This window comes from Salvelinus namaycush, chromosome 4, assembly GCF_016432855.1.
Source record: "Salvelinus namaycush isolate Seneca chromosome 4, SaNama_1.0, whole genome shotgun sequence".
Lineage (NCBI taxonomy): Eukaryota > Metazoa > Chordata > Actinopteri > Salmoniformes > Salmonidae > Salvelinus > Salvelinus namaycush.
Genome location: NC_052310.1, coordinates 65,879,388 through 65,893,011, shown reverse-complemented (window position 1 = coordinate 65,893,011; position 13,624 = coordinate 65,879,388). Strand labels below are relative to the sequence as shown.

Sequence of the window (13,624 nt, the reverse complement as noted above, 5' to 3'; positions counted from 1 at the left end):
CATTTCAGATTGACTGGGGCCTGAGTATTAGTGAAAAACGTTTAAGAGGTGACATGATAATGTGACATTATTTCAGGCAGAACCTTTGTTCACTGTTAGCCTTGAATGTGTTTAATCCCATTCTCTGTTGGAGACCTGTGTCTCTGTTTGCATCCTATTCCCTATTATAGTGCATAACTTTTGACCAGCTTTGGTCAAACAGTGCACTATATAGGGAGAAATTTAGGTCGCAGCCTGGGTGTGATGCTGGTGTTTTGGGGATATTTTTGGAGTTGGGAATGAAGATGGATGATTGGCGAGCGGGCCGTGTGATTTATGGGCTGTGTCTGTGCAGGTCCCTTTTGTGATTTATGGGCTGTGTCTGTGCAGGTCCTTGGTTGCTAACCTGGCAGCAGCAAACTGCTACAACAAGGAGAAACACCTGGATCTGGATGGCAACTGGGAGCTGGTTGAGAAAGCCAAGGTCTATTATATAGCGGTAAGTGACAAAAAAGTGATTAAAATCACTCTCTACATTCAAATGACTCTAGTCGCCACATTTGAGTCATTTAGCAGACGCTCTTATCCAGAGCGACTTACAGTTACGCTCTTAAGATAGCTAGGTGGGACAGCCTCATATGTCATAGTAAATACATTTTTCCTCAAAGCTATCAGCAAAGTCAATGCTAGTAAGGGGGCAAAAATTATAATTTAAGATACTCTTTGAAGAGGTCGGGTAGGTTCGGTTGACCTAGCTTCAGGGGGAAGCTGGTTCCACCATTTGGGTGCCAGGACAGAGAAGAGCTTGGACTGGGCTGAGAAGGAGCTGCCCTCCCGTAGGGCCAAGAGACCAGAGGTGGCAGAATGGAGTACTCGGGTTGGGTTTGAACTTAGCCTGAAAGTAGGAAGGGCAGTTCCTCTTGCTGCTCCGTAGGGAAGTACCATGGTCAGTGGATACGAGCTTCAACTGGAAGCCAGTGGAGTGTGGGGAGGAGCGGGGTGACATGTGAGAACTTGGGAAGGTTGAACACCAGACGGGCTGCAGTGTTTTGGATAAGTTGCTGGGGTTTGATGGCACAAGCTGGATCAAGTTTCAACGTCACATGCACAAGTACAGTGAAATTCCTTTCTTGCAAGCTCTGAACCCAACAATGCAATAATCAATAACAATGTACTATACTAAAATACTAAAAATAACAAGGTAGAACAAAAACACATGAGAAAATAAATAAGAACACGATAAAGTAAGTAAGCATACTATATACAGGGTCAGTTCCAGTACCATATTTACAATGCAAGAGTAATTTTAAATAGAGTTGCAGTAGTCCAGACGGGAGATGACAAATGCCTGGATTCGGACCTATGTTGCTTCCTGTGTGAGGTAGAGTCATACTCTGAGGCTCTCCGCACTTCCAAAGCAGACTCCCTCTCCTCTGTTCTCATTCACCTAGATATATCCATTGCCTTCAACACAGTGAACCATCAGATTCTCCTCTCTACCAACTAAGGGCTGGCACCTCAGGCTCTGCACACGCTTGGATTGCATGGATTGCTTGGATTGCATCCTACCTGGCAGGCTGCTCCTACCAGGTGAATTGGAGAGGATCTTTGTCTGCGCACGTACTCTCACTACTGATGTCCCCCAGGTCTCGGTTCTAGGCCCTCTCCTCTTCTCTCTATACACCAAGTCACTCGGCTCCGTCATATCCTCACACAGTCGCTCCTATCATTGCTATGCAGATGATACTCAACTACTGTTCTGGTTACCCCCTTCTGACACCCAGGTGGTGACATGCATCTCTGCGTGCCTGGCAGATATCTCAGCTTGGATGTCAGCCCACAACCTCAACCACGACAAGACAGAGCTGCTGTTCCTCCCGGGGATGGCCTCTCAATTGACAACTCCATGGTGGGCCCCTCCCAGAGTGCAAAGAACCTTGGCGTGACCCTGGACAACAAACACCCTGTCGTTCTTGGCAAACATCAAAGCAGTGACTTGCTCCTACAGGTTCATGCTCTACAACATCCGTAGAGAAGAGCAGTCTTGGTTGAGTGACCCATCTTGAAGCCTGACTGGTTAGGGTCAAGAAGATTTTTATGAGGAATATGGCGAGAGAGTTGGTCAGAGACAGCACGTTTAAGTGTTTTGGAAAGAAACGGAAAATGAGATATGAATCTATAGTTTTTGATGTCTGAGGTGTCGAGTGTTGGTTTCTCAAGGAGGGGAGCAACTCTGAGGAATTTTGAAGTCAGAGGGGATGCAGCCAGTGGTCAGGGATGACCAGATGCTCTTGGACTATGAGTGAAAACATAGTCAGGTAAAGAGAGAGCAGCTGGGGTAGCAGTGTTCTCTGGCGTGATACATGTCTCTCAGGGCCAAAAAGTGTAGGGACTGAAGGGCAGCATAGGTTGAGATGAACTCTGCGTTGGTGACCGCAGATCTGCAGTTCCAAACGCTGCCAGAGAGCAGGAATTCCACATGGGTTTTGTGCGCAGGGTACACTAAATTAGAAGGGTTGCAGCCAAGGGGTGGGGAGCGAACAGGTATAGAAAACACACACATAGTTGACAAGGCTACAAAAGAGCAAAATTAGATCTGAAAATAACTAGGTAAGATACTTAAGTGAGAGAGTGGTGTGGCGCCTTCCTCTCATAACTCTGCAGAACCTTCTTTGTTTCGGCAACACGACTGCCGCTGGGAAAACAGGGGAGACTGAAGTACTAACTCTAATTGCTGATTGCCTAGCAGAGGTGAAGAGCACACCTCCCTGTACTAATTGCTGATTGCCTAGGAGAGGTGAAACCACTCCCCCTCCAATACAGCCACTGATTATGAAAACAACAACAGTCCCAAATTGCCCTGCCAGTTAATCCTGGTTGATGTGTCAACAATCATCTGCATGTTATGAGCAGTTAGCAGTTCACACACCAAGTAGGCCACTGGGAAGACAGGCAGCACTTAAAGTAGATGGCCCTAGCTAGCAAAAAGACAGTACTAAAACAACGGATAAAGGCAAAAATTATACTTATCACTCCTGGAGAGATCACGAATCCTCTAGGTATAGAATGAAACGCGCACACACACACACACACACACACACACACACACACACACACACACACACACACACACACACACACACACACACACACACACACACACACACACACACACACACACACACACACACACACGCACACACACACACACACTCTTTCTCTCTCCCATTGCCAGAAAAGGACAAAACGTTAAGAGGGCCTTTGTAGAAAGGAAACGAACCCCTTGGCATTCCACAGTCATTGTCAAAGTGTTCATTTGTCTTCTTTTGTTGAGGCAGATGAGCTTACAGTAGCTCACCTATTCAAATAATACCACTCAAGGCTTCCTATTATCCTTGTGCATCTGTGTGTGACGGTTTAAAGTCAATGTGAAGTTGTTGTGCATGTTATGTGTTCATTCCATCGATATTGTAGCCAACAGGTGCTGCAGACGTGTGACGATTGATTATCCCAGTTTATACCCTCCCAACACACACACACACACTAAAGTTATGTCTTGACTTACTAGAGGTAGGCGGGGTAGAATGGCCAGCGGCGCTCGTGTTTCCCTTTTCAGGATTAGATTTAATTCCAGTGGATGAACTTCCTCTCTGATCTCACATCTAGATGATAGCCCTAAAATCACCCTGCATTCCATGTCTTTAAACAGTCCATTATCTACATAAATCAACTTTATAGCCTGACCCGCACCTTCTCTTGTTTTACCGTTATTTTGTTCCAAATACACCCCAGGCCCCAACTCCACATTGGCATGTCACTATTAACGGTGTGATACCGTTAACTTGAGAATATTATGGTCGAATGAACTATACAAGTTTCTTTGTAATTACTTCACTCAGTCAGAAAACAGAAACCGAAGGAATAGTAAACTACATCACACTGTCAATGTGTAATTTCACTAATTCAGAGATTGTGTGATCTTATTTTAGGCTCTGATTAGCATTAGCAAACACAGCACATCCGCTGCAAATTGGCATATATATATTTTTGTGCCACATCCGACAGTTCCGACAGTGTCATGCAGGGAAACTCTTCCCTCTGCGGAATTGGAGAGAAAGAAGGTCTACCCTCTGCCATTTGGGACTCCCTCAGTTGCTGCTGAGAATCTCAACACGACGGAATCGGAATACGGCATCTCGGAATCCCTCTCGGGCCTCTTTGTCAAAACAAGGGATCGTTCTCTTTGTTAGAGTCCAATTGGCACTTACACAGGACTTATCCAGATCCACTGCCACAGCCATTGGCACTTAATGCTGTGCGACTGTGTTCCAAATGGCACCCTGTTCCCTATATAGTGCACTCTTTTTGACCATAACCCTAACCAATGAACAGCATCACAACACAATGCTGCCACCATGTATTAATGTGCTTTGTTGATTTCCATCAAATGACTGACTCTGTCCTGTGTTGGTATGCACAGTCTGATTACGCTCTAATCTGTCAATCAGATTACTGAGCTGTCTTTACCAATGCTTTCCTGATTGACTTCCACCCCAGTTAGGTGACGGCTCCAGCCTGGCCCTTACTTACTTCCTGAAATGTGCCTAACTGTTTGTGTGTGTGTGTGTGGACGTGTTTCACTATACTTGTGGGGATCAGATTATTATAATTGTTTGACCAACAGAGGACATTTTCTTGGTCCCCACAAGGTCAAATGCTATTTGTAGTGAGTTTAGGGTTAAGGTTAGAATTAGTGTTAGTGTTAGTTAGAATTAGGGCTACGAGCTAGGGTTAGTTTTAGGGTTTGGGTTAGGAGCTAGGTTTAGGGTTAAGGTTAGGGTAGGGGTTAAGGAAAATAAGATGTTGAATGGGACTGAATTGTGTGTCCCCACAAGGTTAGTTATACAAGACTGTGTGTGTGTGTGTGTTAAAGAGGTGATTGATGATTCTTGGCAGAGGTTCTCAAGGTGCCTGCTACTATGTGGTGTGATTGGATGAAAACATAATTATTAGAGGGCTCCTAAAGCCAATCTGGCTCCTACACCAGCCCATCCAGCAGCAGGGCCACACACACACACACACACACACCACACACACACACACACACACACACACACACAACACACCACACCACACCACACCACACCACACCACACCACACCACACCACACCACACCACACCACACCACACCACACAGAGAGAGAAAGAAACACATGCACACACAGTGGCAGACGCTGAGCAGGGAAGGAGGGAATGAGAGAAGGGGGGAGGGGGGGGGGGAGTGACCGCCATTCCTCACAAAGAGAGAGCCTGTGTTGAACTCCAGCCAGATGTTTGGTGGCAGACTTTCTGTTGCTAGGAAAGCTGGGTCCTTGGGCATATCACTGCACAAAAAGCAATAACAAAAGCAGAGGGAAAGAAGAGCTGGATAAACGGATGAACGGGAATGGATGAGAAGAGGATGTCTTTTTCATGTTTTGAATATCAACGGTGAGGTGGCAGCGAACGGTGTTGCTTTTGACAGTTATTGTTGTTTTTACCAAAGCTAGTGTTCCAGCATCAAAAATGGAGGCATGCTGTATTGTGTGGGTGTGAAGGAGATGAAGCGCTCTAGATGATTGACTGTAATTTAAGGGGGTGGGGGGGGGGGGGGGGGGGGTGTTCCTCTCTCTCTCTCTCTCTCTCTCTCTCTCTCTCTCTCTCACACTATACACACACGTCTGCAGCACAGCATACCGCAGTCTTGTTTTTGTTACCACTGAGGGGTGTACCCTGTAATGTGAACTCCACATGATGCCACATTGAATTAACCTATGCTTTTACTTCCTGTAGCCAATAAAACACACACATACACACACACATCATAAAGAGCCCTGGTCTAAAACCATTTACATCCAGGAAACCAACTCTATTTTCTCATCAAGCTTGATCCAAATAAAACCAGAGCATTGTAATTGCGAAATGAAAAAGAGACGTGTGTGTGAAACAATTGACTATGAAAAGGCCTGTTAATGACTTGGTGCAGATGGTCAGAAACAACCCCAGGATACAAGAAACACTTCACCATGCCAACCAGTCTGATCGGGAGAACTCACTGCCCAATGAGAAATTAGCTAGGTCATGCTCCCTCTCACAGACATGGAACCCTTCCATCCCAGACAGCTCCCTAACCCAGCCAACACCTCCCCTATGGTAGCCACACCCAGGCAGACCTGGGTTCAAATAGTATGAAATCTTTCAAATATGTTTGTTTGAACCTTTCTGGAAAGCCAGTTGGATGGGGTTTACACACTTTAGACTATTCTATTGGTTTCCATTGTGCCATGTGAGTTCAATCAAGCTTACCTAGAGTATTTGAAGGATTTCAAATACCGTTTAAACCCATGTCTGAACCCAGGCTATTGAGCCTGCTTAAACAGCCCTGCAACCTGAAATATTGCCACACTCCGTTAACATGAGCACATTGCAGATAGATAGCATTCAATGGCAGCTGTGTCTCTTTGCCCTGACTGCAGAGGGGAAGCTGAGATGAGCTACAGTCACTGAAGCATCATGTCTATGCAAGCAAATAGAAAGGGACGGAAGGGAGGAGGGATGGAGTGGGGGAGGGATGGAGAGGATGAGGGAGGGGGAGAGCAAAAAATAAAATAATGCGCAACACTAGCTGCTGGCACCACAAGCAGGCACGTCAGCCTGCTACACCCCAGAGTGGCGCATGCACACACACACTCACACACACCTGCTCTGCCCCGCCAGCCCCTGCAATTTTCTGCCAAAAAGCGAAGGGAGCGGCTCTCCACACCACTAACTGACACCTTATCAGCCAACCAACGACTTATTAGCACAGAGGTGACTGCGGCTAACGCTCCGCTCTGTCCTCTGCCCTTTCCTCTCCCCTCTGTCCTCTCCTTTCCTTCTCTGTCCTCTCCTTTCCTCCTCTGTCCTCTCCTTTCCTCCTCTGTCCTGTCCTCTGCTCCTCTGTCCTGTCCTCTGCTCCTCTGTCCTCTCCTCCTCTGTCCTCTTCTCGGCCGCCGCTTACAGTACACGCCACACTGTCCTCACCCTGACCTTGAGCCATGGAGGTAGGCAGAGTCTCCTCCCCTTTCCCTCTCTTCCCTGCCACTGTCCTTCCCCATAGCCAGTGAGTGGTCACGAGGCTGAACGCAGGCAGGGGATGAAGGGAAAGGGGAAAGAGGGGAAAAACTGGCAGCTTCCCCCTTTGTCTGCAGGCGATCGGTTACAGTGTTGGTTCCCAGTGAAATGTAATCTCCACTGCATTTACATGCCAAGTTTGACTTCTGGCAAGCCATATTAAATAGATTTGTAAATGCATTTCATCTTGATTAGGATCCATCCTCGAGGGATCAAAATGTTTTCCTTGCCTGTTTTTTTTTGCCACCTGATGTTAAGCAGTGATGTGCAAATCTGCCTAGTGTTCTTTCAACAGACTTTCTTTAAGATATGATGGTGGTTTTAGGGGACAAAGGATGTTCCTAGCCAAGTCCTGTCTGTCCATCAACGACCGGTCAGCAGTGCTACCTACAGTATTCTGTCAGTGTCTCAGGCAAGAGAAGAGACATCATTACTGTGACACAAGACCTCTAGAGAGTGAGTGTGCGACCCAAATTGCACCCTATTCTCTATATACTGCACTACTTTTGACCGGAGGGCCCTGGCCCAAAGTCGTCCACTATATAGGGAATAGGTTGCCATTTGGGTCACAGTCTCACTCTCTAGAGGTCTTGTGTCACAGTAATGATGTCTCTTCTCTTTATTACACAGCCATGTCTTTTGTGTGGAACAATGTCATTTCACATCTTTGTCTTGCTAATCAGATGGCATTTTATAATTGCCAACACTCATCTGATGAAAATGAATTCATAACTGTTCAATTACATCACCTTACTGGATCCTATTTATTAGTTATTGGTTTATTTATTTTTCGTTCTTGCTTCCAATTATAGGATTTCAATCAGAGTTAATCAAGTGATAAGGGGTGTCCCGTTTAGTGTCTGTAGTCTTTTATAATTGCCAACAACTATATCTAGATTATTCCCTTGTATGTTAAATTGCTGTCACTATATTATTCCCTTATATTTTAATTATAAGGCCGGGTGGGTAGCCAACTAGATGTGCACAAGCACGCACACTAGGGCAACCGTAGCTATCTGTAGAGGTGCACCTGTCTAATTGAGTGGTAATGAGCTGTCTGCAGGGCAGGCTGGTGATTGGCTGATGAGCTGTCTAATTAAGCAGGGCAGACAGGTGATTGGCTCTCGGTGGGACTGCCATGCCTGGCCTGCTGTAGTGGGAGTCCAGACAAGGGCTTATAGGCTTGAACCTGGCCTTTAGGGAAGTATCCAATTGCACTCTAGTCTAGGGTTGGGGCCGAGGGTCTGGGTTATAGGGCTGGGGTTTGGGCTGGGCCTGAGGCCGGGTTTTAGGGCTGGGGCCGTGGGGTTTGGGCTGGGCCTGAGGCCGGGTTAAAGCGCTGGGGGTTTGGGCTGGGCCTGAGGCCGGGTTATAGGGCTGGGGCCGTGGGGTTTGGGCTGGGGCTGTGGGGTTTGGGCTGGGTCTGAGGCCATGTTATAGGGCTGGGGCCATGGGGTTTGGGCTGGGCCTGAGGCCGGGTTAAAGGGCTGGGGCTGTGGGGTTTGGGCTGGGCCTGAGGCCAGGTTATAGGGCTAGGGGTTTGGGCTGGGCCTGAGGCCAGGTTATAGGGCTAGGGCCATGGGGTTTGGGCTGGGCCTGAGGCCAAGTTATAGCGCTGGGACCCGATTATGGGGCTGGGGATGTGTGGTTGGGTTTGGCCTGGGGCCGTGGGGTTTGGGCTGGGCCTTGGGTGGGGATATTGGGCTGGGCCTGGGGCCATGGGACTGGGCTTGGGACCGTGGGGTTTGGGATGGGGCTGGGGTCATGGGGCTGGTTTATAAGGCTTGGGCTGTGTGGTTTTGGCTGGGCACAGGCTTGGCCCGGGGCAGTGGGGTTTTAGCTGGGCCTAGGGATTTGGGCTAGAGTTGTGGGGTTTGGGCTGGGCCTGTGGCCGGGAGGCTGGGCCTGGGATCGTGGGGTTTGGGCTGGTCCTGGGATCATGGGGCTGGGCCTGTGATCGTGGGGTTTGGGGTGTGCCTGGGACCGTGGGGCTGGGTTATAGGGCTGAGACCCTGGGTTGTTTGGGATGGGCCTGAGACCGTGGGGCTGGGTTATAGGGCTGAGACCCTGGGTTGTTTGGGATGGGCCTGAGGCCGTGGGCTTAGGTTATAGGGCTGAGGCCCTGGGTTGTTTGGGATGGGCCTGAGGCCGTGGGCTTAGGTTATAGGCCTGAGGCCCTGGGTTGTTTGGGATGGGCCTGAGGCCGTGGGCTTAGGTTATAGGCCTGAGGCCCTGCGTTGTTTGGGATGGGCCTGAGGCCGTGGGCTTAGGTTATAGGCCTGAGGCCCTGGGTTGTTTGGGATGGGCCTGAGGCCGTGGGCTTAGGTTATAGGGCTGAGGCCCTTGGTTGTTTGGGATGGGCCTGAGGCCGTGGGTTTAGGTATAGGGCTGAGGCCCTGGGTTGTTTGGGATGGGCCTGAGGCCGTAGGTTGTATAGTGAATAAATGGAGATGGATCAGTTGGGAAACAGGTTTTTTCACTTATCTATGGGATTTAGCCAAGATTCAGTCTGGAATTTTTACTTAATAATAAACATGGAATTACTTGGTGCTCTTTCATAATGTTGGGACATTTATTTGTGTGATTACTGGCAAAATTGTAACGCCCGGGGTGTAGTGGGGAAGAAGTCAGGCGCAGGAAGCAGAGAGTTCAGGGTAGCGTTACTTTATTGCACCACAACAGTGAACAGACGCTGACCAAAACAAATGCCCCAAACACGGGACACTTAAACAGTCCAGCAAAACCCAAACACACGGACAACCGTGACATACAGCCGTGTACAACATGTACATCGAAAATAATCCCGCACAACCAGCAGGCGGGCCGGCTGGTAAATAAAGCCCAACCAATCAGCCTAAACTACACACAGGTGAAACCAATAAACATAAAAGGGGGATAAAGGGATCAGTGGCAGCTAGTATGCCGGTGACGACGACCGCCGAGCGCCACCCGAACAGGAAGGGGAGCCACCTTCGGCAGGAGTCGTGACAAAAATAAGCACATTTTAACAAGACGCCTAAAATTCTGAGTGTTTTTAATGCCAAGATGTTTCAAATCCATCCTCTCCTCTTTCTTTCTTATTGTTATGGAGGAAAGGAAAAACACTACCGCATAGTTCACACTCGCTGCTGCTGTTAAGCCTACATATTATCCATTTTGAAATGCTCTGTATATTTTATAGAACATTTTTGTGTGTTAAGTAAACACTCTCTTTGAGCTGGAAGCTGGTGGTGATCTGACTCTACTGTAGTAGCAGTAGTATTTAGGGACTTCTAATTTGAACAACATTACAACAGGACAATAATTGCTTTAATCCACTGTATCTTGAGTAATTGCCTCGGGCGCCCAGTATTTGGCTGGTTGGCAGTCTTCCAGTCTGGACTCTATATTACTCCACCAGTATGTTGTAACTTTCTCCTTTTACACCCACGTTACCTTGTAAAAACAGGTTTTATTTTTAAGCCAGGGAAAACACCAGGGCCTTTCAACCCCATAGTACTGTCGACATCTGGAAAGTGAAAAACGGTAAAAAATAAAAAATACAATTCTGCTAGACCTGGTCTGTGGCCCAACAGGCACTCTCTTCCCTATGTAGTGCACTACTTTTAACCAGGGCCCATAGGGTTTTACAGTACCAGCTTTTTTGTTTTACCTGGCTGCCAGTTCCTGATCTTCTGAGAACATAATTTGAGGAGTGGCCTCTGATGAAAATGAATTCATAACTGTTCAATTACATCACTTTACTGGATCCTATTTATTTGTTATTGGTTTATTTATTTTTCGTTCTTGCTTCCAATTATAGGATTTCAATCAGAGTTAATCAAGTGATAAGGGGTGTCCCGTTTAGTGTCTGTAGTCTTTTATAATTGCCAACAACCATATCTAGATTACTCCTTGTATGTTAATTATGAGGCCGGATGGGTAGCCGACTAGATGTGCACACACACACGCGCGCGCACACACTGGGGCAGTCGTAGCTGTCTGTGGAGCTGCACCTGTCTAATTGAGACGTAATGAGCTGTCTGCAGGGCAGTCTGGTGATTGGCTGATGAGCTGTCTAATTGAACAGGGCAGACAGGTGATTGGCTCTCAGTGGGACTGCCATGCCTGGCCTGCAGTAGTGGGACTCTAGAGTCTAGACAAGGGTTTATAGGCTGGAACCTGGCCTTTAGGGAGATTATCCAATTCCACTCTAGTCTAGGGCTGGGCTGTGGGGTTCGGACTGGGGTCGTGGGGTTTGGACTGGGCCGTGGGGCTGGGATATGGGGTTGGGGCCATGGGATTTGGGCTAGGGTCGTGGGGTTTGGGCTGGGCGTGGGGCTGGGTTATAGCACCCCTATAACCCGGCCCCAGGCCCAGCCCAAACCCCACGACCCAAGGCCTGAAGTGTGAGAGGAATGGGAGATGGAGGAATCCAGCAGTGCTGAGGCAGAGGGCTCGTAGTGAGGACGTCTGGCTACTATTCTGAACTTTGTGTGGTGAGCTTTCTGGCACCCAGAGCTGCTGAGGCATCACCCAAGTGGTGATACACAGAGTGGAAGAGGAGGAGAAGTCCAGGCGCTATAAGACTCCAGTGGCTATAAGACTCCAGGCGCTATAAGACTCCAGTGGCTATAAGACTCCAGTGGCTATAAGACTCCAGGCGCTATAAGACCAGTGGCTATAAGACTCCAGTGGCTATAAGACCAGTGGCTATAAGACTCCAGTGGCTATAAGACTCCAGGCGCTATAAGACCAGTGGCTATAAGACTCCAGTGGCTATAAGACCAGTGGCTATAAGACTCCAGTGGCTATAAGACCAGTGGCTATAAGACTCCAGTGGCTATAAGACTCCAGACGCTATAAGACCAGTGGCTATAAGACTCCAGTGGCTATAAGACCAGTGGCTATAAGACTCCAGTGGCTATAAGACCAGTGGCTATAAGACTCCAGTGGCTATAATACCAGTGGCTATAAGACTCCAGTGGCTATAAGACCAGTGGCTATACGACTCCAGTGGCTATAAGACTCCAGACGCTATAAGACTCCAGTGGCTATAAGACCAGTGGCTATAAGACTCCAGTGGCTATAAGACCAGTGGCTATAAGACTCCAGTGGCTATAAGACCAGTGGCTATAAGACTCCAGATGCTATAAGACTCCAGTGGCTATAAGACTCCAGTGGCTATAAGACTCCAGTGGCTATAAGACTCCAGGCGCTATAAGACTCCAGTGGCTATAAGACCAGTGGCTATAAGACTCCAGTGGCTATAAGACTCCAGTGGCTATAAGACCAGTGGCTATAAGACTCCAGTGGCTATAAGACCAGTGGGTATAAGACTCCAGTGGCTATAAGACCAGTGGGTATAAGACTCCAGTGGCTTGCCCTCCACAAGATCATCAGCAGACTCCATCAACGTCATCTACCATCCTCTGTCAATCTCCGTCCACTCAAGCCATCAACTGACCCTCTCCATCTTCGGAGGATGCAGCTTTCAAAGACTTGGCCTCTATTGGTTGACCTGTCATGATATATTGCTTGTTTGTTTTTTGCTCTGGAAGTGCTTTCAGATTCTATGAAGGCGCTTTAGAAGTTGAATGAATTATTATTATTTGGGATGGATTTTTTTCTATGTGTGAAGTGCACTGGACAACACCAAGGAATAGGGTTCTATTTGGGACGCAGCCCTGGTTTAATTATATTCTAACTGGTGTACTTTGTTCCGATGTATGTTTATCAAAGCAGTGTATTATTGCATTCAGGAGGAAAAGGCATAATTACTACTGTAGAACTGGCATTCCAATTCAAATCAATGAGTAGTAATTATATTTATATGGAGAAAGCTCTACATGTTGAATAAAAGCTAGAATTCTTAGTTGCTACATACATTTTTTGACTTATAAAGTAATGATATACAGTGGGGAGAACAAGTATTTGATACACTGCCGATTTTGCAGGTTTTCCTACTTACAAAGCATGTAGAGGTCTGTAATTTTTATCATAGGTACACTTCAACTGTGAGAGATGGAATCAAAAATCCAGAAAATCACATTGTATGATTTTTAAGTAATTAATTTGCATTTTATTTATAAAATATCTCCCCAAATATATCCTGTTCTTTCCACCACAAACCCGTCCTAACTTCTGGGGTCAGTCTGACAGGTTTTAACCCATTTGATGATGGCTTTTGTGTTTCTGCTCTGCAGATGCTGGACATAGTTCAGTGGAGAATTGTTTCCTTCTGCAGCCTTTCATTTAGCCTTTTATGTCTCTGTAATTTGTTTGTAGTTCATAATAAGCGCATTGCATTTCATCCCCATGCGAGTTTGGCTGTGGTCCATTCTAAACTGCCTGTTTCTCTCTACCTCTCTCTCTCTCTCTCTCTCTCTCTCTCTCTCTCTCTCTCTGTGTGTATGTGTCTCTGTGTCTGTCTCTTTCTGTCTCTCTCTGTCTCTCTCGCTCTCTCTGTGTCTGTCTGTCTCTTTCTGTCTCTCTCTCTCTCTGTGTCTGTCT

General features: G+C 47.3%; 1 protein-coding gene across 1 annotated transcript in view; it reads left to right on the top strand.

Annotated features, from left to right (window-relative positions):
• Window positions 1-13,624, top strand: part of adkb (adenosine kinase b) — a 280,913-nt gene that overhangs the window by 110,739 nt on the left and 156,550 nt on the right. The window contains exon 6 of the mRNA XM_038990637.1: window positions 370-478. Coding sequence (XP_038846565.1) covers window positions 370-478 — 109 coding nt within the window. The remainder of the gene's footprint in view (window positions 1-369; window positions 479-13,624) is intronic.